General features: G+C 46.5%; 2 protein-coding genes across 4 annotated transcripts in view; one reads left to right on the top strand and one right to left on the bottom strand.

The window, feature by feature from the left end:
* ALDH5A1 (aldehyde dehydrogenase 5 family member A1) overlaps nt 1-26787 on the bottom strand; it is a 30981-nt gene extending 4194 nt beyond the window's left edge. The window contains exons 1-10 of one of the 3 annotated variants that reach the window (XM_024752024.1): nt 26412-26787; nt 20383-20466; nt 18029-18199; nt 16492-16608; nt 14750-14893; nt 10547-10690; nt 8596-8754; nt 4698-4867; nt 1987-2045; nt 548-728 (exon numbers count right to left, since the gene is read on the bottom strand). In XM_024752024.1, the coding sequence (XP_024607792.1) occupies nt 548-728; nt 1987-2045; nt 4698-4867; nt 8596-8754; nt 10547-10690; nt 14750-14893; nt 16492-16608; nt 18029-18199; nt 20383-20466; nt 26412-26738 (1556 nt within the window). In that variant the 5' untranslated portion in view covers nt 26739-26787. Of the gene's footprint in view, nt 1-349; nt 729-1986; nt 2046-4697; nt 4868-8595; nt 8755-10546; nt 10691-14749; nt 14894-16491; nt 16609-18028; nt 18200-20382; nt 20467-26411 lie in introns of those variants that run through there. The other 2 variants (XM_024752023.1, XM_024752025.1) reach the window with 2 other exon arrangements.
* The window catches only part of GPLD1 (glycosylphosphatidylinositol specific phospholipase D1), a 64023-nt gene continuing 53733 nt past the window's right edge, over nt 16518-26807 (top strand). Inside the window, exon 1 of the mRNA XM_024752022.1 lies at nt 16518-16629. Within this exon, the coding sequence (XP_024607790.1) occupies nt 16589-16629 (41 nt within the window). The 5' untranslated portion in view covers nt 16518-16588. The remainder of the gene's footprint in view (nt 16630-26807) is intronic.

The following is a 26807-nucleotide window of genomic DNA, read 5'->3' as shown; positions in this document are numbered from 1 at the left end:
AGCTGGCCTCACGCTGCACTTTGCTCTGAGGCAGAGGGGGTCGTGGTGGGGTCCAGGGCTTCATTCTATGAACCCTACGCTGGTTCTCGGGGAGTCTGCGGCCTCAGGCGCATGGCATGTATTGGTCCCTAGTCAGGTAGGGGGAGGGGTAGGATTTGCATCTGTATAAGATTATGAGGACTGGATGAGCTTTTAAAAATTCTTAATTCAGGGCTTTCCTGGTGGCGCAGTGGTTGGGAGTCCGCCTGCATCGGCAGGGGACGCGGGTTTGTGCCCCAGTCCGGGAGGATCCCACGTGCCGCGGAGCGGCTGGGCCCGTGAGCCATGGCCACCAGGCCTGCGCGTCCGGAGCCCGTGCTCCGCAACGGGAGAGGCCGCAGCAGTCGGAAGCCCACATACTGCAAAAAAAAAAATAATAATTCCTAATTCAGATACCCTATGGGCTTATTTAGAATAATGGATGGCATGTCCCCATACATGTGGCAAAGCTTCCTTTCTTATTTTTTAAAGAACTAAGGAATCCTATAAGCCTCCAAAGCACACGTACTTGAGCTCCAGGTACTCGTCAATGCCATACTTGGAGCCCTCTCGCCCAAGGCCAGACTGCTTCACCCCACCAAAAGGGCACTCCACGGAGGAGATCAGTCCTTCGTTAACGCCAACCATGCCGACTTCTAGCCGCTCCGCCACCCTCCAGATCTGGGCTGGGTCTTGAGAGTAAAAATAACCTGTCATGGGGATAAAGGACATGGATGTAGAATAGTCATTAAAGCCAACGGTCCCCAACCCTTTTGGCACTGGGGACTGGTTTCAAGGAAGACAATTTCTCCATGGACAGGAGGGGCAGACGGTTCATGCAGTAATGCGAGCGGTGGGGGGTGACGGGAACCGGCAGGTGAAGCTCCCCTCGCTCGCCCACCACTCGCCACCTGCTGTGTGGCCCGGTTCCTAATGGGCTGCGGACCGGTACCGGGCTGCGGCCCTGGGGGTTGGGGACCCCTGATTAAAGACATCATGTCCACAGCTGAGGATGCCATGGATGACCATCTGCCTAGTCGTGCGGGCCTGGAACCCTCCCTGCTCCCATGTGGAGCCCCGAGTTGGTCCTGTGCATGTCTTCATCTCAAAACATTTGGAAATCATCTTTCTGCTTCTATTCCACTCTCGCTAGCGCTCTCACCGACTCCTATCAGGACTGTAACAATAATGAACGCAGCTCCTGTGGCCTCCTGTTCAGTGCATCCTGCACACGTCAGTTAGATTATCCACATAATTTTTTTTTTGCGGTATGCAGGCCTCTCACCGCTGTGGCCTCTGCCGTTGCAGAGCACAGGCTCTGGACGCACAGGCTCAGCGGCCATGGCTCACCGGGCTTAGTTGCTCCGCAGCATGTGGGATCTTCCCGGACCGGGGCACGAACCCGTGTCCCCTGCATCGGCAGGCGGACTCCCAACCACTGCGCCACCGGGGAAGCCCTTGCTGAGTGCATTTATGCACATATAATTTTGTCAGGGTCATAGGGTACATTCTGGCCACCTTGTCCATGTCCAAACTGAAAGAACGGCAGCTACTCTGTGAGGCTCCCTCTGCCTGTGCTGCCTTCGCTTCCTTCATCGCCCCTGATGCTCTCTGTGAGGTCGGGTGCTATCTCTTTTGTTCAGACTTCCAGGAGCCACACAAAATGGGAGGAAAACCCCTTGGAATTTCCAGGCATCGAGCCTCTGGGAACATTCTCCACCTGAAACACAGCACTGCTTCTTCTCCCACGACCATACCCAGCTCCAACCAGGGAGCCTCCATCCTGCATCCAGGAATGAGGCAAAAGAACACGGACTTGCACAGGCCCACCCCCGCCCCTGGGAAAGCAGTGAAACACATGCTTCAATGAAGTTGCCTTCTCAAAACCCAGGGTGACGTTTAAAAGGCCACCCTGGCATCAGCTGGAGAAGTGATTAGGACAGCTACCGAGCGAGGACAGACGCCTACCTGCCAGCCCGACGTCGGCCACGTTAGCGATCGCCACCGCCTCCTCCTCTGTATCAAACCTGCCAAAGTCAAGATGGGTCATCAGCAAAATCCCTAAGGGGAGAGTAAGGAAAACCAGCTGATTTCCTCCTGATTTGTTTCCCAAATAAGGGCGAGGGGTTAATCAGAGCTTTGCAGAGAGTACAGAGGAAAACGCCATCACTCGCTGCAACCGTGCAGAGTTCAAGGCTAGCGAGCTCGGATCAACACCAGTTCATCTCCTCTAGGAGACTGGGAGACACACAGGGAACTGCGGAGTATTCAAGATGTCGAACAAAACGCCTTAAGAAAAGGATTACGGCTCTTGCTACCTACTAAGAAGAATAATATGTACCGATCGGACTTCCCTGGTGGCCCAGTGGTTGGGACTCCACGCTTTCACTGCTGTGGCCCCCGGTTCAATCCCTGGTTGGGGAACTGGGATCCCACAAGCCACAAGGCGAGGCCGAAAAAAAAAAAAAGAAATGTACCGATCATAACAACTACTTTAGAAGCAGCCATGATGTAGGAGAAGGAAAACAGCCAGAGGCCACTGGGGCCCAGGGCTCTTGTGTCGGCCCCACCACTTATGCTCTGAACAGTGCGACGGTGCTGGGGGTCTGTTCCCCTTGGAAATGAGACTGCTAGCGTGGAAGCCTTATGCAGTCTCTTCCAGCTTTATCATCGTTATTTCTGGAACAACATTTCAGAGGCCTTTTTCTGTTGCCCCAGAACTGTAACTGGGGGCAAAACATTGTCTGCATCCCAGATCCTCAATTCAGAGGTCCAGCAGCAGTGGCAGCCGGCCAGCCAGCCCTCTGAAGGCACCGGGCAGAGCTGGCAGACCCCAGTCAATGCAAGAGGACGACTGGGAGAGAAGAGAGCGCTCTGGGGGAGGGCAGGTCAAGGAGGGTGACCCCAAGAGAATTATTTCTTCCAAGGATGACCAGCTGTGTCTCCCAGGGCTTGGCTCTCCACCTGTAGAGAGCAAGCCATTCTATCCGCCAGAGAACAGAAAACAGGGCATCACCCATGTCCTCACTGGCCACCTGTGCCTCGAAAATGCAGTCATCGGGACTTCCCTGGTGGCACAGTGGATAAGACTCTGAGCTCCCAATGCAGGGGGCCTGGGTTCGAGCCCTGGTCAGGGAACAAGATTCCATATGCATGCTGCAACTAAGGAGCCTGCCTGCTGCAACTAAGGAGCCCACGTGCCGCAACTAAGGAGCCCTGGAGCCACTAAGACCCAGTGCAACCAAATAAATAAATAAAAAGAAAATGCAGTCATCACATCATCAGTTGTGACATCCTTGAGGATTTTCACCTTTCTGTGCTAACATGGATGGTGCTCCCACCACCCTGTGTCCCAGAAGAAGTGTGAGACTAGAGACCCCTAGTAACAACTGTGTCCCCCTCCCTGACCTAATGCTTTATTTACACAACAACACCCATAATGATATCAGGCAATGTGCTAAGTGCTTTATGTACATTATGTCATTTAAACCTTAAAACTGTCCTGTGAGGCAGGTACTAGTTTTTATTCCTTTTCCCATCAAGGACCCTGAGGCTCAGAGAAGTTAACTTGTTCAAGGGGACACAGGTATGAAGTAGCAAAGCCTGAATCTACACCCAGCTCAACTCCAGAGCCTGCATTCCTAACCACTGCATCCTTTTGGAAAATGTCAAGTTCATACTCCAGATAAAAAAAATTTTATTAAAACAAAGAAGATGAAAGTTCTCCAAGTGGTTCATTTCCCCAATGTCAGATTAATCTATAATTTTTTGTTTTATTTTATTTTATTATTTTTTTTTTTTTGCGGTACGTGGGCCTCTCACTGTTGTGGCCTCTCCCGTTGTGGAGCACAGGCTCCGGACGCGCAGGCTCAGCAGCCATGTCTCACAGGCCCAGCCGCTCCGCGGCATGTGGGATCTTCCCAGACTGGGGCACGAACCCGTATCCCCTGCATCGGCAGGCGGACTCTCAACCACTGCGCCACCAGGGAAGCCCTAATCTATAAATTTCATTAGCAATAGAAGAGAGAGAAATATTTGGAGAAATAATGACCAAGAATTTCCCAGGACTAAACAAACACTTTAGACATTAAAAAAGACATTGGACCTCTGACTGAAAAAGCTCACAGTGTGCCATACCCAAGCTACCATGGTAAAATTTAAGAACGTCAGAGGCTGTGAGGAATTTTAAAAGTCTCTAAAGAGAAAAAGCATATCCCTTCACAGGAGTAAGAACCAGGTATCAGCTTTCTCAGTGACAACCCTGGAAGTAAGTAGACCAAGGTGTGACATCTTCAAAGTGTTGAAGCTAGAATTTTATGCAGGTAAATTATTATTTACTTGTGACTGTGAGATAAAAGGTCACATAAGAACACACAGTTCATTTCCCACAGACACCCTTGAAAGAACTCTTAAAGTATGTACTTCATTACAAAGAAAAATTAGTTCAGCAGAAAGCAAGAGAGCAAAGTAGAGAATTTGGTAAATTTTGTGGTCTAAAGAGGCAATAATAGAAACAAAATTTTTCATTGAACTTAGTGCTTCCACTGATACAACCCTGCTCTCTACTTCAGCCCATCCCCCACCCAGGCCTCAAACGACACACGAACTGGATTTCTCTCCGGGTTTCCTTTTCCTTTCCTATCCTTTCTCCTGTCTTCCGACCCACTGGATGACCTTACTTGATAACGGGTGCCACGGGCCCAAAAGTCTCTTCCTGAGAGCAGAGCATGTCTCGGGTGACGTTGCTGAGCAGGGTGGGCTCGAAGAAATTTTTTCCAACTTGATGTCGCTTCCCGCCTGTCACAACAGTGGCCCCTTTGGAAATGGCATCACTCACATGTTTCTCTACCTGTGTGAAGAGAAAAAGAAGAGCCCTTGGGAAAGGTGGTTGAGGATACTTGGGAAACATTTAAACTGCAGAAAACTGTAACTGGGTTTCTTTCTTTTTCAAAAAAACTGTAACTGGGTTTCTTTCTTTTTCAAATAGGTTAATGTACCCTGGTCCCTTCTGGGTAGAAAGAACCAAATGCACAGAGGTACAGAGGCAAGAGGGCACATGGTGTGTACCATGCTGTCTCCTCCCACCTCTGTGATTTTCTCGCTGTTTGCTGTTACAGTTTGTCTAACGGTCTAATACACATATGCCCATGTCTTTGCAGGCCTGATGCTCAGCTGTCTTCCTGGGATTTGTTCTCATCTCCTTCCTGGGTTAGTTCCAGGCTCTTGGATCCCATGTTGTTCTCCTCCCTGGATTTCACTTTCATTTTGTTCTAATACATTCTCGAGTAGTTGTTTCAAAAAAGGTGCACTGAAAATGGTTTACCTTCAGAGTTTTCTGACACTGCATGTCTGGTGTTTTACCTTGCATTGGTTGGTGATGGAATTTGGACCCAAAGTAATTTTCCTTCAGAACGTTGAGTGCAGGTTCGATCCCTGATCAGGGAACTTAGATCCCACATGCCAGCAGAGTAGCCAAAAAAAAAAAAAGTCCTCACTCCTTTGTGGGTTTGTGGTAGCTTTTCCCGCCTCTGGAAGCTTCTTGAATATTCTGGTATGTTCCTAACATTCTAAAATTTTAATGAAACATATCTGGGTTTTTCTTTTTATTATTCTACTTGGCAATTGACGAAGTCTTTCAATTTTGAAGAATTGTTATTTTCCCGTAGCTCTGAGAAGTTTTCCTCTAGTATTTGATAATCCTATTTCTTCCATCTCAAGTCTTTCTTTCTAGAGTTCCTATTACTAAAATGGATACACCCGTCACCTCAGGTCGATTTCTTTGTGCATTCCTGCCATATTTTTGCTTTAAATTCTAAGAGCTCTCTTCGATTTTGTCTTCCATCATCATTACTGAGTTTTAAAAAGATTTTGACCACCATGTTTTCAATTTCTAAAAACATTTCTAGGAGTTCCCTGGTGGCCTAGTGGTTAGGATTCCAGGCCTTCACTGCTGTGGCCCAGGTTCAATCCCTGGTCAGAGAACTGAGATCCCACAAGCTGCACGGCACAGCCAAATAAATAAATAAAAACGTTCTTTCTTGTTCTCATTGCTTCATTTTCATAGAACCTGCTTCTGTTTTATAGATGTACTATCGTCTCAGAACTCTTGGAGAATACTACTAGATTCCTGGAAAAAATCCTGTCTGTTCACAGCGTCATCTACTTTCTTGAGAGTCAACTGTTCTGTTTGCTCTTCTTGACCCTCATCTGATGTGCTGTGGGTTTTCCTCTAGGGCTGTCAAGATTCTTGGTTGTTCATCTTTCTAATGAAGTATGCGGTTGGTTAATTTCAACGGGTGACATGGGTGACCTCTGCTGTTTCCAGTCTCTTCCCCGAACGAGAGGGACAACACCAAGCTTGGGTTTATCTCACTCGGCAGGCTTCACTTTAGGGGTGGCCCCACCCGAGCAAAGGGCAAAGGCAGGGGAGCTCCTCTCTGGCGTGCCTACCCTCACTCTTCACTCTGTACTCCTCGTAGGCTGGCTGCTCTATTTCTTCAGAGGCATTTTCCTGCCCAGAGCAAATGCCTCTGTTACGTTGTATGTGTTGGTGGTGGGTGGAGGGAAATGACCCAGAAAACTGTGCAGAAGTAGAACCAATTAGCACTATTTCTCCCCTCCTCCCATTGCTACCCTCTACCCCAGCCATTTCTAGAAAAGCTCCATCCTAGAAATGACACCCATTTCCTCTGCAGGTTTCCCCTGGGCCTGCCTCATCTGCTTTGACTTTTCTGTTAACACGATCCCTGCTGCCTTCCAGAAGTTCATCACAATCCATGGTCCACTGGAGTCTCCCCCTGCCTCCCATTCTCAGCGGAATATGCTGTAGGATTTCAGAAGAGATAAATAGAGGCTTGGGCACAGTCTGCCATCGAGATTCACCCTTTTGAGAGCCTCACCCCTTCTAATGCTCTCATAGTTCACTGTCTGCAACAAATCCCCATTAGCGTCCTTTCTATGATTTATATCTCTAAAAATACCTCTATTTAACATACTTAACAAGGCCCCATTCTATTTGACCTCAATTAGAATATGCTCTGTCCTCCTCTTGTCACATTAAAAGTGATGTGCACTTTTTTCCCCCAGGTATTTACCCTGTGACTGTATGTACACTAAAGCCAGCACAAGGGATTGTTTTCAGACAAGATGTTTTCTACTAAACTCTCAGAGGGAAAAAAACAAAAACAAACCCTTCAACTGTAGTTGCTTGAGGTCCTAGGAAACAGCGTCCTCTAGAGAGCAATGTCTATACAATCACTTTGGCAAGAATAACAACAAAATCTCCAGACATGTTTCCCAGTCCGCAAACTAGCAATAACTGGGGCACTAAATGGCTAGGCCCTACTCCAGACAAATTCACCCCCAATCTCCTCAAGTAGGACCGAAGCATCTGTAGTTGTTAAAGGTACTGGGTGGGTTAAGAACCACCCCTCTGGGACTTGAACCATAGCTGGTACAGAACCAGATTTTCTTTGCTGGCTGAGTGCCCAGGGTCCAAAGGCATCTCAGAAATGCAGGTGGTACCCATGTAAACTTTAATGTATGTTCTTTATCTAGAGGTAGAGAATACCAAGGCAATAACTAGACATGTTATCAGAGCTCTGTAAAACCCCAGTGCTTCCTTGGTGTCTACTGGGGAAGGCACCAGATATGATCTTCAGCCAACCAGACTGCCCACTGGGTCAGGGCAGCCATGGCGGGGCTTGGTCCTCAGGCCCTCAGGAGGCCGATGAACAGCGACTGGGCTGTGCTTCCCACCTGGGTGCTGACCTGGCTCTAACTTGATTTTGGTTCCTCAGGTGACCCAGGAGGCTGGCTGTGCCCCCTTTTTCCCCCCGCCCACAACCTCCAGCCTCCATTTTCTACTAAAATCCTATTGAAATCCTTTCTACCAAGTAAGGACTTATCTAGGGAGCATACCGGATGTTTGGTATTATACGAAACCTCCTTGTAAGCAACTCTAAAGAGGATTATTTTTTTAAAACAGCAGGACAAGAAGAGAAAACTCACCTCGCTAATAGTCAAGATTGTGACATTATTTGAACAAACAAATCCTTGCTTAAGGAGTTGCCCTTTCTTGCCATCTCTAAAGCTTAAACATGATTTCTGTGGCTCTACATCTACTGCCAGGGTGTTTTCGCCAAGGATTCTTCTGCAAGGGCGTTTTGTTTTCAGTGCCAGCCAGCAGTTCAGCTGAAACATAAACGATCTCAAAAAACAAAGCCTTTTTCCTTTCCTTTTAGGTGTTCCAGAAATTAAAGAACTTTGTATTTCAGGATCTTAATTCCTGAGGCAGCAGGAGATAGAATTAGCACCACTGTAAAAGAAAATTTAGGGAGGGCGGTAGGAGAACAGAAGTGACAGATCTCATGGGGACTCAGTGAATTGATGGAGCTGGAAAAGCTTATAACCACGTGGTGCCACTCAGTTTGTACAAATTGGCAGAAACTCATTTGTTTTCCCAATTTCTCCATTGTTTCCAAAACCGCCTTGCTGGCCACCTTACCAGAGTGGTTTTGCTAGTTACGCTTCTGATACTGAAACCATGACATTGAACAGATGATAAAACGAACTTACCTTTTCTACAGCTTTCTCATTAATTAACGGGCCTTGAGTAGTTCTCTCCTCAAATCCATTACCCACATGCAGGTTTGTTTTCATTGCCTCGGCAAATTTTTTCACAAAGGAATCATGGATACCCCTTTGCACCAAGAAACGGTTTGAGCAAACACAAGTCTAGACGAAAAGAAACAAACTCACACTGACAGTTTGTTGGAAGCTATTGACCCAACCAATAACCGTGTGCCTGCTGCTACCTCTGAATGTGAATGCACTTTCCCAGGTGATTCCCGTCCTGTGTTCTACCTGCTGTGTTCCTCCCCACGTGGGCTTGGCCCTAAAGACAAACGTGCTGAGTGCATGGACTTCTCCAAGCCCCTCTACAGCCGCCACCTCCCTGTGGTTAAACAAGTAAGCGAGGATAAATATCTGTGCGCAAAAAAACCAAAAAGCCACCTAACCCAAGTTTTTTCGAATGGCTCCTATTGGAAAGAATAAAACCAACACAAGAAACTGTAACTCCCTGAGACAGTGATGCTACAGTGACAGCAGAGCTAGAAGGAAAGGGATTCAAAGGCTAATTTACATCCACTAGCTTATTAAACCTTTCAGTTGCTTGGCGGAATCCGAGATTTTGAAAATGGATGCAAGACCATTCTTCCGTGTCAGCCTAAATTATTGAAAAGCCCTTTGCTTATTATTTTTTCTAATTAGACCTAATATTTTAAAATTATGTAATATAAACACATTACAGGAAATGTAGTTACCCTTGATACGTTTTCTTCTTGGCTTTTTCGTTTTTTTTTTTTTGTCTTTTTTCTTAATCGTGTATTTTTCTAATAGAAACAAGCCTATAGATAATTTTGTATCCTATCCATTTTTATTGGCTTAAAGCAATACACCCCAAAGTTGTAACTTTATAAGTGTAACTCTGAAGGTTACATACCTTGCCATTTTGTGTTTCTAAAAGGAAACATACCTGTTTCCGAAACAACCAAGCTTATTAGGTTATGTGAAAGGAGAAAAATTAATTACCAAAGGCCAAAACAAGGATGAAAGCTATTTAATATGGAATATTGTACAACATTTCACCTTTTTTTCCCCCAGATAACCTTTCAGGAATTATCATTCCATTTCTGGAATGCATTTAAAACTGCTTAGTGACGGTACTCCAAGACAAAGTGCTTAAGAATATTGTATAAGAAGCCAGGATCCTGGCGACAGCTTGGATAGAAGTTGGGAGACTGGGCCCTAGGTTCACAGTCCCAGATCCTGAACCCAAGGATGTATGACTTCAAGTCAATTAGTCTTTCTAGAGTTTCATGTCTTCAGCTGTAAAATGCAAGGTTTGTGTCAGATACCTGGGAAGTTCCCTGCTAGATCTAATGCTCCAGGATTCCCTACAAGGGGTGAGCTCAGGCCACCACTCTCCCAAGGACAACCTGGACCCTCCTTGGGCCACTGTAGTGTGTGCAGCCCTGTAGTGGGTGCCTGTCATGCCCCCTCCATCTCGGGAAGAATGAGATCCAGGCAGCAGGGTTTTGAGTTTTTAAAGGCTCCATCTCAACATTTTCCTCCCTTCTTTTCCTTAAGACTGTGGGCCTCAGACCCTAGGTGTTCAGGCTATTTTGTGTCTGAGGAGATGTTTAAACCTGTTCAGCAGAGAAAAGCCCAGTGAGGTAAAACTATGAAAATAACCAGATTCAAAGAGGAGATGAACGATGAGATGAGAGAATGATTTGATTAAAAGGCATCTGCTGTTCAGGAAATGCCTTGAAGCCAGGGATAATACCTTATTTCTCTTTGGACCCTCTGAGCCTAGCAGAGTCCCAAGCAAAGAGGGGGCACTTACTAAACACCTGATGAAAGAGGGCATGGACAAAGAATGAGGGGAGTGTCGTCCTAGGAGGTGAGGAAGGGGGTAGGATCTGTAAAACACACAACCCAGAAAAATGCCCCTGGGACTCACCTGTCCAGAGTTCCTAAATTTAGATGCCATGGCCCCAGCGACAGCCTGGTCAACATTGGCGCTGTCAAACACGATGAATGGGGCATGGCCGCCCAGCTCCATGGACACCCTTTTCACAGAGTTTGCTGCATGATGCAACAGGACCTGGGAGCAGATGAGGGGATGCTGTGAGCACCGAGTCAACTACATGGCCCGGTAAGCCTTTGTTTCAAAAAATTGCCCAGTAGTGGAAAAAGCCAGGTGCACAGTCGTGTATACGAGATGACAGTTTGCATAAGAAAAGGGGAAAATAAGAATCTATGTGTATTCATATTTGCTTGTATTTGGTAAAGAAACACAAGATAAAAAAACTAAAAATTATTTATAAAAGGGAGGAAATCAGGGATAGGGGTGAGGGTGAAACTTCTGAATATAACCATGTTTATACTGTCCCGGTTTTTGAGCCATGTCAATGTATGACCTATTAAAAATTATAAATTTGTTATGATAAACATAAAAAATTATGATAAAAATTATAAAATTATCGTATTATAGAGATATGCTAATAAAATCACCCATAACCCCATAACCCATAGCTTACCACTGATAAAATCTTAAGGTATATCCATCCAGAATTTGGTTACACACACCAGGGACATGTGCCTTTTTTTTTTTTTTTTTTTTAAAGAAAACAGGATGGTAGAGTTACACAGCTTTATAACCTGCTTTATCTTCCCAATTAGTCATTTATCTGGAACATCATAACATGCTCACAACACTTTAAACACACCCATATCAGCGTGTGTTTCTAGAACATCCTTTAGCTGCTTGCCTAGTATTCCACTGCAGAGCTACTCATTCATTTATTTATTCAGCCCCCATCTGTTGGAAATTTAAGTTGCTTCCAACTCCTTGCTATTAAAACAACACTGCAGTTACTCCCTCAGTATAAATAGAAGTAGAATCACTAGCTCAATGCACAACTGTAAGGCTTTTGTTTGTTTGTTTGTTTTTTTGCTGTACGCGGGCCTGTCACCGTCGTGGCCTCTCCTGTTGCGGAGCACAGGCTCCGGACGCGCAGGCTCAGCGGCCATGGCTCACGGGCCCAGCCGCTCCGCGGCATCTGGGATCTTCCCGGACCGGGGCACGAACCCGTGTCCCCTGCATCGGCAGGCGGACTCTCAACCACTGCGCCACCAGGGAAGCCCCTGTACGGCTTTTTGATACATATCACTATTAGGCTTTAAATATCCAGGAAGAGATTCTTAGGGCCTAGGAAAGCTGCCCAGGGATGTTTGCTTTATTACACGATAGTAGGTCTTTATCCAACCACAGCTATGAGAACGGTGGACCCACTTGGATGGTTCAAGTGAAACGAACAGTGGTCACAAGCCCAAGGTCACTCCAGGACTGGTCCCTGTGATACACAGCTGTGGGTTTTATGATAGGTCTCTTAGTCAAAATTCAGAAAAGCTGGAAAATTGCTTCAGTGCTGGTACTTCTCTATATGCCCAGATGTTAAGATTCCAGCAATGAACTAGTAAAAACGGTCTTCTCAATGAAATGTTACTATTCAACAAAGTAGTACAAGTTTTAAGATTAAACCTATTTCTTTTTTTAAAATTTATTTTATTGATGTATAGTTGATTTACAACGTTATTTGTTTCTGCTGTACAGCAAAGTGATCCAGTTATATATACATATTTATGTGTATGTGTGTGTATATACTTTTTCATATTCTTTTCCATCATGGTTTATCACAGGATACTGAATAGTTCCCTGTGCTATGCAGGAGGACCTTATTGTTTATCCAGTCTATATATAATAGTTTGCATCTGCTAATCCCAAACTCCCACTCCATCCCTCCCTCAGCCCCCCTCCCCCTTGGCAACCACAAGTCTGTTCTCTATGTCTGTGGGTCTGTTTCTGTTTCGTAGATAAGTTCATCTTTTAGATTCCACGTATAAGCAATATCATATGGTATTTGTCTTTATCTTTCTGACTTCACTTAGTATGATGATCTCTAGGTCCAACCACGTTGCTGCAAATGGCATTATTTCATTCTTTTTTAGGACTGAGTAATATTCCACTGTATATACATACCACACCACACCTTCTTTATCCGTTTATCTGTTGATGGACATTTAGGTTACTTCCATGTCTTGGCTACTGTAAATAGTACTGCTATGGACATAAGGGTGCATGTTATCTTTTCGAATTATAGTTTTGTCTGGATATATGCCCAGGAGTGAGATTGTTGGATCCTATGGCAACTCTTATCATATGGCAACTCTATTGGATCATAGTTTTTTGAGGAACCTTCATACTGTTTTCCATAGTGGCTGCACCAGTTTACAGTCCTACCAACAGTGTAGGAGGGTTCCCTTTTCTCCATACCCTCTCCAGCATTTATCTGTAGACTTTTTAATGATGGCCATTCTGACCGGTGTGAGTAAACCTATTTCTTTATTTCCTTCTGAATTTTTAAGAACTGCTCTCTGCCAGGCCACTGATTTTTCTGACTCTGCTCGCTCTTGGGTCGCTTGCCTCCACCTGTGTCCTCCGACTGCGTCTTCTTGCTACTCAGTGCGCATGATGAGGGCTTGAACCTGCCTCTGACCTTCATGACTCCTGTGGCACTGCCTGCAGTCCTGCTACGTCTTAAGGAATCCTTTCTGCTCCAGTTCCCCCTGCTGACCTTCTCAGGATCTCAGCTTTCAAAGCCCTAGAAAGGGAACGTGAGTGCCTAGCTCATCTCTCTATGGCCAGGTCACTCGTCCTAGGTCACTGGCCAGCCTATGAATCTGTTTTCCTCGGGTCAAATGACCACTCATGGTTGAATTCTCTGTGGGGGAACAGATGAGGTATCATGTGCTGTAAAGCATGGCTGCTGTCCCCGCAGCAGGCCCCAGGAGGGGTGGTCCCCCTGGAAGCAGTGAGGGCAGGGCAGCATCTCCAGAACAGGCTGACGGAATGGGGTTCAGTAGAGGCAAAATTCTACGTTGCAAGATCAGGAGCTCAGCCACTGATCCTCTGCAAAGATCAGCTCAGAATAGGCCCCTGGCTATTCCTTTATCAGTGATTCCTGTCACTCTTCCCTTTAAACCACTTGTGAATCACTGTCCTGCGTAAATAATTTAAGAGGCACAGTTGGGCTTGGCAGGAACATGGTCGACATTTTCCTTCGGGGTCTATCCAATGGGGATAGTTCACTGAGCAGAGCGAGGTTCAGTAATGAGTGGCTGGCCTTTGTCCAGCATCTGAGAATTTCTCTGGCTTCAATGGCAAAGGTTTACCACCTTTTTCCCAGGCCTCTCTCTTTTTCTCTAACTACTGATATCTTGAAACCCTCTGAGAGTAAGTTTGCTCTGCAAGATCCATTGATCAGGGTGGTAGCAGTTTATGGATCTAAAAATTCCTGCTTCTGGAATGAATGGCAGGCTTCCCAAGTGTGCGTTTATGGCATGACAAATGTGGTTATGGTTGGGAGCTACTAAAATTGCTTTATTCTCTCCTGTTTCTCATGGTGTCAAAAAATGACCAGTTTCACCAAAACTTTCAGATTAGATTTATATTATTTTTATCTGGTATATGTTTATGTACGTCTCTAGCATGAGTGTGTGTGTGTATATATAAATACCAGCAGAAAAAAGTATACTATCTGGAGAGAAACACCATAAATAATAACTTTTGTTCTCCTCTGCTTTTTTTCTCTTTTGAACATTTAAAAGGATAAGTAAAAATGCACTCACAGGCACACAAATGAAGTTTTCGGGAAAGAACTTTTCAACATATGAGGGGGGAAAAAAACGAAAAAAAAAAAAGACCTTTCTATTTCTGTAAGCACCTTTATACTAAACACAATTTTTGTTCAATTCTAAGACATCCATTTCTTTAATTCTAGATTATGAAAGAAACATGCATTCCAGCGTTATGGGAATTCCAAAGTTATGGACAACTTTCAGCTACTTCACATGCAACAAATAATGGGAAACTTGTCTACCCCTAAACAGTTTTGTCAAATAGAAACCTAGGTCATGTCACAATAAGGAACAGCATCCAGATATCTCCAGAAAATGACTGTACGTTACGTTATGGGACAGAGCTTTTAACATTGCCAGAAATCTTCCTACAAATGGTGATCAAGATGAAATAGTATTTTGATACTCTATAAAGACAAGATATTAGAATGCCATTTGGTTTTTTGAGACTTGAGTCACATACCTTTCCAGTGGCTGTTGAACCAGTAAAGGAAATTTTAGACACTAGGGGATCCGTGCAAAGTGCTTCCCCTACTTCCTTGGCCTTCTTTTGAGAGCAGGGAATAACGTTGTATACACCCGGAGGAATTCCAGCCTGGTCTGCAAGCTGTAAAGAGAAACAGCAAACGTGGCAGCAAGTGACCAAACTGGAAAAACAGAAAAGAGAAATAAATAGATGTTTTAATCTAAAAAGTAATGGCAAAAAAAAAAAAACCAGGCTGACTTTAGGGACAGAATATATTTGGAACTGAAATAAGATTCTTAATAGTGCTAATGTGATATTAATGTGTTGTTGGAAGTTTCTGTATGAATTTAAGCACTATTTTATTGTGTGTGTGTGTGTGTGTGTGTGAGAGAGAGAGAGAGAATACATATATGTATATTTCCTAGCCCTGACACTAAAAGGCCTAGAAACAATGAGCAACTAGTAGCAATGACCATCCCTAGTGCCCCAAATGTAGTCTTAAAATAGAATTTCCTACCAGAAGAAATAAGGGCTTTCTGCAAAAATGGTTAATCCCAGGTCTGAGGCAAGAAATATATATAATAAGTCTAAAATATCTTGTCATACTAGCAAGGAAGGTCTCAAAAACTAAGAGTTATGTTAAAAGATAAAAGAGCCAACTCGAAGAGGCTGCCATTGGCCAAAAATGGGGGCAATCTGAGCTTCATCAAGGATAATAACCACAGCAAACTGAAACTCATCAAATACGTTAAAATCTACTAGCACATAATGCCACTAACAAACTAATTGGGAACCTTAGGCAGATGACAGGAATAGATGCATTAATTTGGAAAACTGTAAATAAAAAGAAAGAATCAAACATATTGTCTTTCCTATGGGAATTTACCATTGGGTAACCACACAGGAGATGATGGGTGGCTTTGATTTATAGAAGTGGTCTGGTGAATAAATGAAAGAAAAAGGAAAGAATTCAAATATCAACCATTTTTGCACTCCTAATGAATTAACAGACTGAGTGGCATTGCACAGCAATGGCTGCAAATATGAAAACGGAGACACCCAGACATTACTCGCCTCCTGACAAAAGGACACAAAATGGGATCGAACCCAAATCTGAGGAAGCGTCTGGATGCAGCTGCCAATCTGTGGAAAGTGCAGCAGACAGAGGAACCCAGTGCATGGTGTGCCATCTGCAAAGCCCCAGACTATGGGGAACTCTACCGGTCAAATGTCTCGCTTCTTCAAAAGATAAATTGTAAGGGACAGAAAAGGATGAAGGGGAATGTGTAGAACAGGAGAAACTCATCAAACATTCCCAATTTTTAAAAAGTGAAGGCCACTGCAGGAAGCCTGAATTTTACTCTGAGAGACATGAGAAGCTATTAGAGGGTTTTAAACAGAAGAACAAGATATGACGCAGATTGAGCTGGAGAAGGGAACGGTAAATAAGAGGTCCCTGAATCTGAGAAATGCCCACATTTCAGTTACATTACTATGACTTAATAAAAATGATGGCTAGATATCATTTTTAGGGTAGGCTAAACAATACATTGCCTACAGATGACAGAAGACTCCCCCATCTGTTATTTTTTCTAAAAAGAACATCATCTGGGTTAAAATAATGGCTAGTGAATTAAAACACAACACCATCAAACAGGAGACGCAGGCAAAGAAGGTTTCGAAAGTCTTTCCTTCCGTCCCAGATAACATCCTTTTTTTGGACTCTGCAGAGAGCTCACCGCGGCCAAGGCCAGGGCAGAGAAGGGCGTGTCCTCGGCAGGTTTCACCACTACCGTGCAGCCTGCGGCCAGGGCGGCCCCCACCTTCCTCGTGATCATGGCGCTGGGGAAATTCCACTGGATCAGAAGAGAGAGGAGGTAAGTGAGAGGAAGGACTGCCCCCTGGTCCAAAGGCAGGCAGGTTGGGAAGTCAGCCAGCAAATTCCAGTGCACAACTGCCTGGCAGAGCTGTTCTTGCACAGGTGAGCTCTCAGAACACCTGGTACCTGCTGACTGCAGGGACTGGGGAGACAGAGGCTCATAGAGACAGGAAACATCTTCAGAGTTTAAAACAGTACAAAATCATCTACACTGGGGACAGCCAACTTTCTCTGTAAGGGGCCGAGTAGTAAAAATTTTAGGCGTTGTGGGATGTCCAGTTTCTGTCACGAGGACTCAAGACCACAGACAATACAGTATGTATATGAATAGGCGTGGCTCTGTCCCAATAAAACTTTATTTACAAACACAGGCAGTAGGCTGGATTTGGCCTGAGGGCCATAGTTTGCTGACCCTGCAGGGGGAAAATATTAGCAAAGGTGATTTTGAAAATGGTAGATGATATATTACTTTCCTCTCTATATATATTTATAGATAGCTCTCTGTACACATCTGTGTATCTATAGTAACAATGTTTTATTTCAGCAAAAACTCATATAGTGCTTATTCTGTCCCAGGCACTGTTCTAAGCACTTTTAAACTATAATTAATTAAATTCTCATCACAACCCAGTGAGGTTGGTATTTTTCTCCTCGTTTGCAGGTTTGGACAAAGTGAGACAGAGCAGTTAAGTAATTTGCTCAAGGTCACACAGCTAGTGGAGAGTCGGCTCTGAGTCAAACCTGGTCAGTCTAGGCAGTGAGGGGGGCAGTTCTCTGTAACTATGGTGAGCAGGGAAAGATAAGCAGTCTTGAGACCAGCTGGCAGACACTGTAGAGAAGTTAATATGGGATCTAGAAGGTGGACCCAAGAAAGGCAGTTCATGTAGAGAAAGCTGGGTGCCCCACAAGTATACTGCAGCCCTATCCAGGCAGACACAATATCTTATTTTTTAGCCATTTTACTTTCAGAACCTGGCCCAGTGCCTGCTGGTAGATACATAAATACTTTGCTGTTGATGATAACCATAAATTAAGCATAAAATTTTCTCAAAACTATAGCACGTTTAAAAATTGTCAAATCTTAAGTCTTTTTAAAAAATAATAAATACCAAAGATCTTTTTAGATGTACTAGGCAATGCCAAGAAGAAGCCTTTATGCTAAGTTAGAGGAGCCCCTGGGTCCTCCAGGGGGTCAGTCCCCTTCTACAGGCATTAGAAGTGCCCCTTGGCCACCACCACACATCTCACACCTATCGCAGAGGACCAGGAAACACACCTCCACATGCAGCAATGGCATCAGGAAGCCAAGAACAGGTGACAGAGCTAACAGGATGAGCACACCTGCTCAAACCCCACTCAACCTCCTCCCCTAGGATCTTGCAGATACTGCCACATACTGGAGTGATGACTGCGGCCACACCGAGGGGCTGCTTGAGGACCAGGGCCCGTTTTTCTTTTGCTGGGGTGTAGATAATGTCTCCGTAAACGCGGCGGGCTTCCTCTGAAAACCACTCCAGGAAATTTGCAGAATAGAGAATTTCTCCCTGTGCCTCCTTTAATGGCTTTCCCTAAATTAAATCAGAAAAGGACACACTCATTACCTTCTAATAACGAAAGCATGATTCTGAGTTTCTAAATTCTTCAAGGATGCAAGCAGAGCAGGGAAGTCTCCCGTTACAAAACCCACAGGGTAGTTGAGAAATTTCTAATGAGAAATGGAATATTTCCTGCCACATCAGTAAACAAAGGATGTCACAGTCATCAGCGATTTGCAGCCCCAATGTGAGCTGGTGAGCCCTGAGTGAACTCAGGATGTGAAAACACAGGATACTGGCCCCAGAGAGCTGAGGTGCATATCAAAGGAATGATTTCAGTGAGCCCAGAATCTTGCACCTTCCCATACAAAGGAAAGCGCTAAATTCCTTAACTTGGGATCTGGTTTTCTTTACAATAATCCTTTGACATTCAGACTACCCGCTCTTTGTTGCAAAACTTCTGTATAACCTGGCTCTGCACTTCACCTCCTCAGAGCAGTTCTCTCAGGGTTACTTGAGATGCTGCCTCCCGGGCTTGAGGTCCTAAAAATTCCCGCCGAATAAAACAAAACTCTCAACTTTTCGGTTGTGAATATATTTTAAGTCAACACTAACCTCAGTGTGAGTCTTAGAAAGCAGAATCACAAATGGTGATGGAAGGAAGCCTGCCAGGCTGATAGGAATTGAGTAGGATAATCAAATAGCTTAGAAACCCCATTAGGGGACTGTAGATAGAGAGGGGACTTTAGGAGACCACAGTAAGGTTAATGATCACTCAAAGTAATGGGAAAATCCTGAAACAATGTGGGCTTGCTTGACTCATAAAGCCGAACAAGTCGCTTAGCATCAAAGCCAGATTGGCTTGCTTGACAAAATCAAGCTAACTTGATTAGCAACAAAATCATACAACAGAAGCATGAGACATGCCCCCAATACAATAAAACAATGGTGGCATGAGACCTACAACCTGTCGGTGGTGTCATCAAGTTAATGACCCCCAGCACATGCTCTGTGCGCACACAAAAATCATTTATGGAAAGGACATTTCAAAGTGAAAGACCCTCATTGTAGTGAGACCTGAAATAATTTTTCCAAAGTGCCATGACAGTCCTGGCCTGACCATGTAGGGACAAAAAACCCAAAGTGGAGGCGGAGCCGATGACAGAAACGTGGTACCTACTCAAGAAAGACAAAGAAGGTCTTCCCCCCCTCCCCTCTCTTCCTTTGATTATAAAAATGTAACCCACTAAGTACTTGGGGCAGCGCAATGCTTGCCTGCCCGCTTGTAAGCCTCACAAGCAACCTATTCTAATAAATCACTTAAAAATATATATATATATATTTATTTATGGTTGCATTGGGTCTTTGCTGCTGCACACCGGCTTTCTCTAGTTGAGGCGAGCAGGGGCTACTCTTTGTTGCGGTGCATGGGCTTCTCATTGCGGTGGCTTCTCCTGTTGCAGAGCACAGGCCCTAGGCGCACAGGCTTCAGTAGTTGTGGTTCGTGGGCTCTAGAGTGCAGGCTCAGTAGTTGTGGCACACGGGGTTAGTTGCTTCCCGGCGTGTGGGATCTTCCCGGACCAGGGCTCGAACCCATGTCCCCTGCATTGGCAGGCGGATTCTTAACCACTGCGCCACCAGGGAAGTCCTAAATCACTTCTTATCTATCACTCTGCCTCTCGTTGAATTGTTGTTTCTGCACTGAGACATAAAGGACCAGGCTTCTTGGAGGCCCCCGAAATGACACCTAACAGTTTCAAGACCGCCCTGAGCCACAATCGTCATTTGCATTCTCAATATGTTTACAATTAGGAGGAGGCACCTAGAACTGCCTCTTCAATTTCTTTTCCTTCTAACGTCTTCTAAATGTTGTGAACGGTGGAAAGTAATTTATTAGAGCAACCAAAAAACTGGTACCTTTGAAAATGTACAAAAACAACATGAAAAATCAATCAAAGCAATCACATGCTAAAAACCTGGAATGGTGGAAAAGGAGTATTCACGCAGTCCCACTCAAAATCTATTTCTTGCATATTATTAAATAGGCGTGCCTGACTTAATTTTGTGCCCAAAATAAGAATTAGCTGATATCTGATCGTTAGGCAAGGAATTCACGTTTTCTTTGGCTACAGCACTGAAGTTAGAGGCTTCCCCATGCTTCAGTCTAAGAACTCCTGGACAACTTCTTCAGGTAGTAAGTTAGCGTCTGAACTTACACTTTCAGCTGTGATTATCTTGGCAAGGTCATCCTTATTTTGTATCATTAAGTCGTACCATTTCCGAAGTAAAGAACTCCTCTCCTGAAAAAGAATTAAAAAATAGTAAAATGCCAAGTGTGAGAGAGACTATTAAATAATCTTCAGTTTCCTAAAATATTTGCTGTGTGGTCTCATTCTTGGGGAGACATACATTGACCTTTTTTTTAAATTGAGGTATAATTGACACACATTATATTTGTTTCAGGTGTACAGATCTTTCTTTGATAAGTGATAACAAAGATCCAGTTGTCAAGTTGCATCTAACAAGGTGTGCGGAGTCATAAATTGTAAGAGAGAAAAAAAGTTCTGTGGAACAGCTGTTATTATTTATGGTAAATATGAATAACTTGAATTTCACCACACTAAGGTATAGTTCCTTACTTTAAAAAAAAGTACGTTTAATTGCAGTGAAATACACTAAAATTTGCCATCTTAATCATTTTTAAGTATGCAGTTCAGTGGCATTAAGGACATTCACAGTGTTGTACAGCAGTCACCACCATCCGTCTCCAGAATGCTTTTCGTCTTGCAGAACGGAGACTCTGTACCTGTTAAACAGTAACTCTCCACTCCCCGCAGCCTCTGACAAGCACGATTCTACTTTCTGTCTCTGTGAATTGGACTGCTCTAGGGACCTTATATAGGTGGGATCATACAGCCTTTGTCCCGTGACTGACTTATTTCACTCAACACAACGTGCTCAAGTATAGTTCTTTATTTTAACGACTCACTGGCTAGTTAAATTTGTCCCACAGACTGGGGTGGAGGTTGCAGGGTAAGGCATCTGAATGGGTTTTGCACACTTAAGAAGAGGGCCCAGGCACAACACCGTGGATGCCCTTGATGCCACTGAACGGTACACTTGCAAATGGCTAAAATGGTAAGTTTTATGTTATGTACATTTTATCACAGTTTTTTAAAATTTCCAAAGATAAAAGGATGAATGAATGAATTGGATTATTAAGTATATTATGGAAGAAATGGTTTCTTAAAAAAAGTTTTTTTAGGGCTTCCCTGGTGGCGCAGTGGTTGAGAGTCTGCCTGCCGATGCAGGGGACGCGGGTTCGTGCCCCGGTCCGGGAAGATCCCACATGCCGCGGAGTGGCTGGGCCCGTGAGCCATGGCCGCTGAGCCTGCGCGTCCGGAGCCCGTGCTCCACAACGGGAGAGGCCACAACAGTGAGAGGCCCGCGTACCGCAAAAAAAGAAAAACAAACAAAAAAATTTTTTTAAAGGAACTCATATAAAACCATAAAAAAAAAAGAGGGCCCAGAGAATCCAGGTCAACCAGGCCACACAGAGGTGCCCCGAAGGAAGATGTGCCCCCGAGCTCTGGCTTCCTGCATCCAAACAGGTGTATCCGAAGCAAAGGAGAATCTTTGGTTTATTCCTACCTGCCTGAAAGGTTGCCCACAGCAACGAGCAAACCTTGTTTGTGATTCTGTCATCCTAATCCATCCAGCAGGTGTTAAGATTTAAATTATTTTCTCATTCCACTCATGAGCAGGGAGCCTGAGACTGTAAGCACCACTAACCATCTTTCTCTGGGTTCTTTCCCTTCCCTATTTTGGATAAGCTAATAAGCTTCGTTATCTTAGCTCTCAAGGGTGTTGTTGAGATGAAGTCTTCTGAATCTCCAACCCCCAGAGAACAGGCATTGACAGCTCTTAAAACAGTATTGCTGCAGTAATTTCACCCTCACTGTGTAACACTGGTTAAGAATCTGATGACTGTGGGCCTGTGTGCTGTGACTTATTCTGGGTAAGAAAGGAAAGACTAAAATCTAGGAGGCCTGGATTAGAGAAAAAAAAGAAATATGAGTAAATGGCCTGCAAGGAATAGAGCACCACACAGAGTCTGAGAGAGAATGAGAGAAGAACACGGAAAGCATGAGAACGGTAAGAATAAAAAGCAGATTCTGCTTGCTGGCAGAAAACCCAGGGTCCAGTCTGAACACAGAAACCAGCAGAGGCCACAAATTGCCCTCAGTGTGCGCAGCCCGTGTTACGGGTTAGTTGCGCCTGCCCAAAAAAGGCGTGTTGGAGTCCCAATTCCCAGCACCTCAGAGATGGGGAGATGGGGTCTTGACAGAGGTCATCCAGTTAAGACAAGGTCATCGGGATGGGCCCTAACCCACTATGACTGATGTCCTTATAAAAAGGGGAAATTTGGACAAGACAGAAGCACGCACAGAGGGAAGATGACACAGAGAGACACAGGGAGAAGATGGCCATCTATAAGCCGAGGAGAGAGACCTGGAACCAACCGTTCCTTCCCTCGGAGCCCTCAGAAGGAACCAACCCTGCCGACACCTTGATTTTAGGCTTCTTGCCTCCGGAACTGAGGTGACACGTTTCTGTGGTTTAAACCACCAAGTCTGTGGTACTCCGTGGCGCCAGCCCCAGGAAGCAGCTCCAGCCTTTGTAAGGAGCTGAGTAAGTGTGCAGGCCTCAGACAGGGCGCTGGGGAGGCTGGTGGTGGATGGAGTAACGTGGGGCTCAAATCCCAGACCCTCCACTTGAGCGACAGTGAAGTTACATAACCAGGAGCCTCTGTAAGCCAGTTTCCTCGTGCACAGCATGGCTCGACTGTCTACCTCACAGGGCCATTGAAAGGACTAAACAAAATGCACCTGGAGCACCAAGAACAGTACTCAGCTGTGGAAGGCGCAACAACAGCCCTCAAAGAGGGCCTCAGCCTAATCCCTGGAACCTGTGAACATATTACTTTACAAGGCAGAAGGGATTCTGCCGACGTGATTAAGTCAAGGACCTTGCGGTAAGGAGATGATCCTGAATTACCCAGGTGGGCCCGGTGTAACCAACAAGGATGTCTATAAGAGGGAGAGAGGCGGGGCGGAGGCAGTGTGGGAGGTGTGATACAGAAGGAGAGGTTGGAGTGCTCTGGGGCCACAGACCACAGACTACGGGCGGCTTCTAGAAGCTGGAAAAAGCAAGGAAAGCCCTAGAGTTCCTGAAGGAATGCAGCCCTGCAAACCCGTTTTGGACTTCTGACCTCCAGAACTGTAAGAGTAAGTTTGTGTTGTTGCGTTTTGTTAAGTCCCTGAGTTTGGGGTGATTCGTTACAGCAGGCCACAAGGAAGTAATGCATCAGCTTATAAGGCGGTTAGTAAACGCGTCAGTAACCATCTTTCCCTGAACTCCTCCAGGAGTTCACAAGGTGGAGAAAGGAGGTCATAAAACGCGTGAAAAGAAAGACGTGAAGTAATGTAAAAGATGTCACGGGGAAGGGCGAGACAAGGGTACGGGCCACGCTACGGGTTCGGGGGAGACTGACGGAAGGCTGTGTGGTCCAACGGACGCCATGGCAGACATGATACACGAGCCAGACCCCAGGAATGGCGGGACGTGAGTGGGCCTAGAGAGGAAAGCAGAAGATAGCTGGGGGGCAGCGGGGCGAGCAGCAGAGGCCTCGGGGCAAGAAAGCTGCCTTACAAGCTGCGTTTGCGCCCCACCGTCCAAGCTGCAGAGGTGGACCCAGCTTCCTTAGAAAGCCAAACCCACCACTTCCTTAGTAAGACGCTCCAAGGTCCTTTCAAGAAGCCCCAGGGAAGACCACCTGATTGCACCTGGAAGAGCTCCAGGGCACTGTGACACCCCTACGTGGCAGGCTTGAGGCTGCGGGCCCTGGTGGGGCTCCAAAACAACGGCAGAGGGCCCAGGGTTCAGCCTCGACGCCCACCCTTCCTGTAAGCTCGCCATTCCCACAGCTGTAAGTGCATACGCGTGTTGTCTCTAGCTCAGGCCTCCCTCTCCTGACTCACGTAGCCAACATCCTACTTAACACCCTCACTTGGTGACTAACAACATCTCAGACTCAGTGTGTCCAAAGCTGAGCTCCGATGTCTCGCCCCAATGCTGCTCCTCTCGCTCCCTTCCCGTCTCTGGATAGTTACTCCTTCCTTCCAGTGGCTCTGGCCAGAAGCCCTGGGGTCATCATTCCATCCTGTCTTTCTCTCACACCTCGTCTGTAATAATCTGTCGGGGAATCCAGTTGCCTCTACCTTCAGAATATATCCTTGATCAGAACACTGCTCACCGCCTGAACGGCTCCCACCCTAGTGCAGGCCCATCAGCATCTCCCACAGGAGTCACTGGCACAGCCTCCTAGCCCTCTGGGCTTCCACCATTGCCCCCCCTTCAGTCTATTCTCAGCACTGGGAATAGACTGAAACCCTTTGAAATGGAGCCCCGCCTCACTCGCAGTAAAACCCCACTCAGTCCTTAAAATAGCTCCGCAGCCCACTGGATCCAGCACCCTTCTCTTAAGACTCTCCCCCCACGTTAGTCCCCTCAGCCCACGGGCCTCCTTGCTGATCTACACCTGTGTCAGGCATGCCCCTGACTCGGGATTTTTGCTCCAGCTGAATTCCCTCACCTCCTTTGGTCTTTGCATCTCATGTCCTCAATGAGGCCTACCCTGATGTTATAGGGTCCCCCTCCGCAATTCATATAACCCCCCAGTACCTCAGAATGTGACTGCATTTGGAGATAGGGTCTTGAAAGAGTTTTTTTTGTTTTTTTGCGGCATGCGGGCCTCTCACTGTTGTGGCCTCTCCCGTTACGGAGCACAGGCTCCGGACGCGCAGGCTCAGCGGCCATGGCTCATGGGCCCAGCCGCTCCGCAGCATGTGGGATCTTCCCGGACCGGGGCACGAACCCGCGTCCCCTGCATTGGCAGGCGGACTCTCAACCATCGTGCCACCAGGGAAGCCCGAAAGAGGTTTTTAAGGTTAAATGAGGTCATTAGGGTGGATCCTAACCCAATATAACTAGTGTCTTCACAAGAAGAGACTAGGACACTGACAAGTTCAGAGGCAGAAGCATGTGAAGATGGGGGACGACGGCCATCTACAAGCCAGAGAGAGGGGCCTCAGAAGAAACCAACCCTGCCCACACCTTGATAGCAGATTTCTAGCTTCCAGAGCTTTGAGACCAGAAATTCCTATTGTTTAAGCCACCCAGTCTGTGATACTCTTATGGCGTCCCTAGCAAACCAATACACCTGCCCACACTACTTATTTTGCATCTTGCCCCTTTTCTCTGGCCTCTGATCCTCTTAGCCCTCCTTCTCTACCTTTTTTTCCCTCATAGCATCCATCACTTCTAACATTTGTTTAGCTATGTTTTGTTTACAGGTTAGAACTCCCCTCCCACCCCTCACCCCCAAGTGAACTCCAAGAGGGCAGGAATCTTTTCTGTTGATTGCTGTATCGCAAGCACCTCCCACAGTGCGTGGCATAGCAGTTGCCCAGACAATATCTAATGGATGAATGAAAGCTATGACTCCCTCGGGTACTTGGACCTTATTGCTGGATTTGTATCTTTCTTCAGAGGAAGGATGCTGACAGACAGGGTGGACAGTCACTTCATTGGGCTGACTCCTAGGTGTCACATAATAAGTGCTCTAACAGCCCCCATCCCGCACCCCCAATTCTGCACTATTCTCTGTGTCAGTTAATAGATGGAGCTCTCTAATCAGGCCCCAAACCTGGAGACTGGTCCTGGACTGGTCCCTTCCCCTGCTCGATTCTTTTCCCCAGTTCTCTCCACTGCCGAGTTCGTGACTCGAGCCCGAGGCACTCACTACCAGCCTCCTCGTGGACCACTGAAGATGCTCTGAAGTCACTCGTGCTCTCACCTTCCCTGACCCTTCCCGCCCTCCACCCCCAACACACATGCACACACGCACGCACCGGCCTGCTCAGCCTGCTCGCTTGTAATCGCATGTTGGTGTTCTGCCTCACCTACTGGATACCTTATGAGGCTTGAGGTTGGGGCTGTGCTCCCTAGCGCCGGCACAGGGCTTGGCACAAAGCCGACGCTCCAAACGGATTTGTGGGCCATCTCTTTTCTTGTTACCATGACTGTCCGCGTGGTGGATGCCGGAGCATTGGGGAGGGGAGGTGACAGCTGGTTTCGCTAGAGGGCAAAGCCCGATCGCCCCCTGGACCCGGCGCGCACTCACCTTGGCCGAGACCCCCCTCCAGCTGCAGAAAGCCTCGTAGGCGGCACGCACGGCGGCGCGGGCCTCGGGTACCCCGCAGTCGGCCACCAAGCCCAGCTCGGCGCCGCTGGCCGGGTCGTGCACCGGGAAGGTGGCGGCGGCCGGGAGCCAGCTGCCGCCCACGAAGCCGTCGGTGCGCAGCAGGGCCGAGGAAAGGCCCAATGGGCCCCGGGCGTAGCCGCGAATCCGGGCCACCGGGTAGTCGGCGCGGGGGCGGAGCACCCGGCTGGGAGGCGTCCGCAGGAGGTGCAGGGCCAGGCAGCTCCGCAGCCGAAAACAGGTCGCCATGGCCCAGGCGGCTGCAGCGGCAGGAAGCAGGCAAGCGAGCGTGCGCACCCGAGTGCAGGGATCAAGGCG

This window comes from Neophocaena asiaeorientalis, unplaced genomic scaffold (genome assembly GCF_003031525.2).
Source record: "Neophocaena asiaeorientalis asiaeorientalis breed wild unplaced genomic scaffold, Neophocaena_asiaeorientalis_V1.1 scaffold165, whole genome shotgun sequence".
Taxonomy (NCBI): Eukaryota; Metazoa; Chordata; class Mammalia; order Artiodactyla; family Phocoenidae; genus Neophocaena; species Neophocaena asiaeorientalis.
The sequence above is the reverse complement of the archived record's forward strand: the minus strand, read 5'-3'. Positions and strand labels throughout refer to the sequence as shown.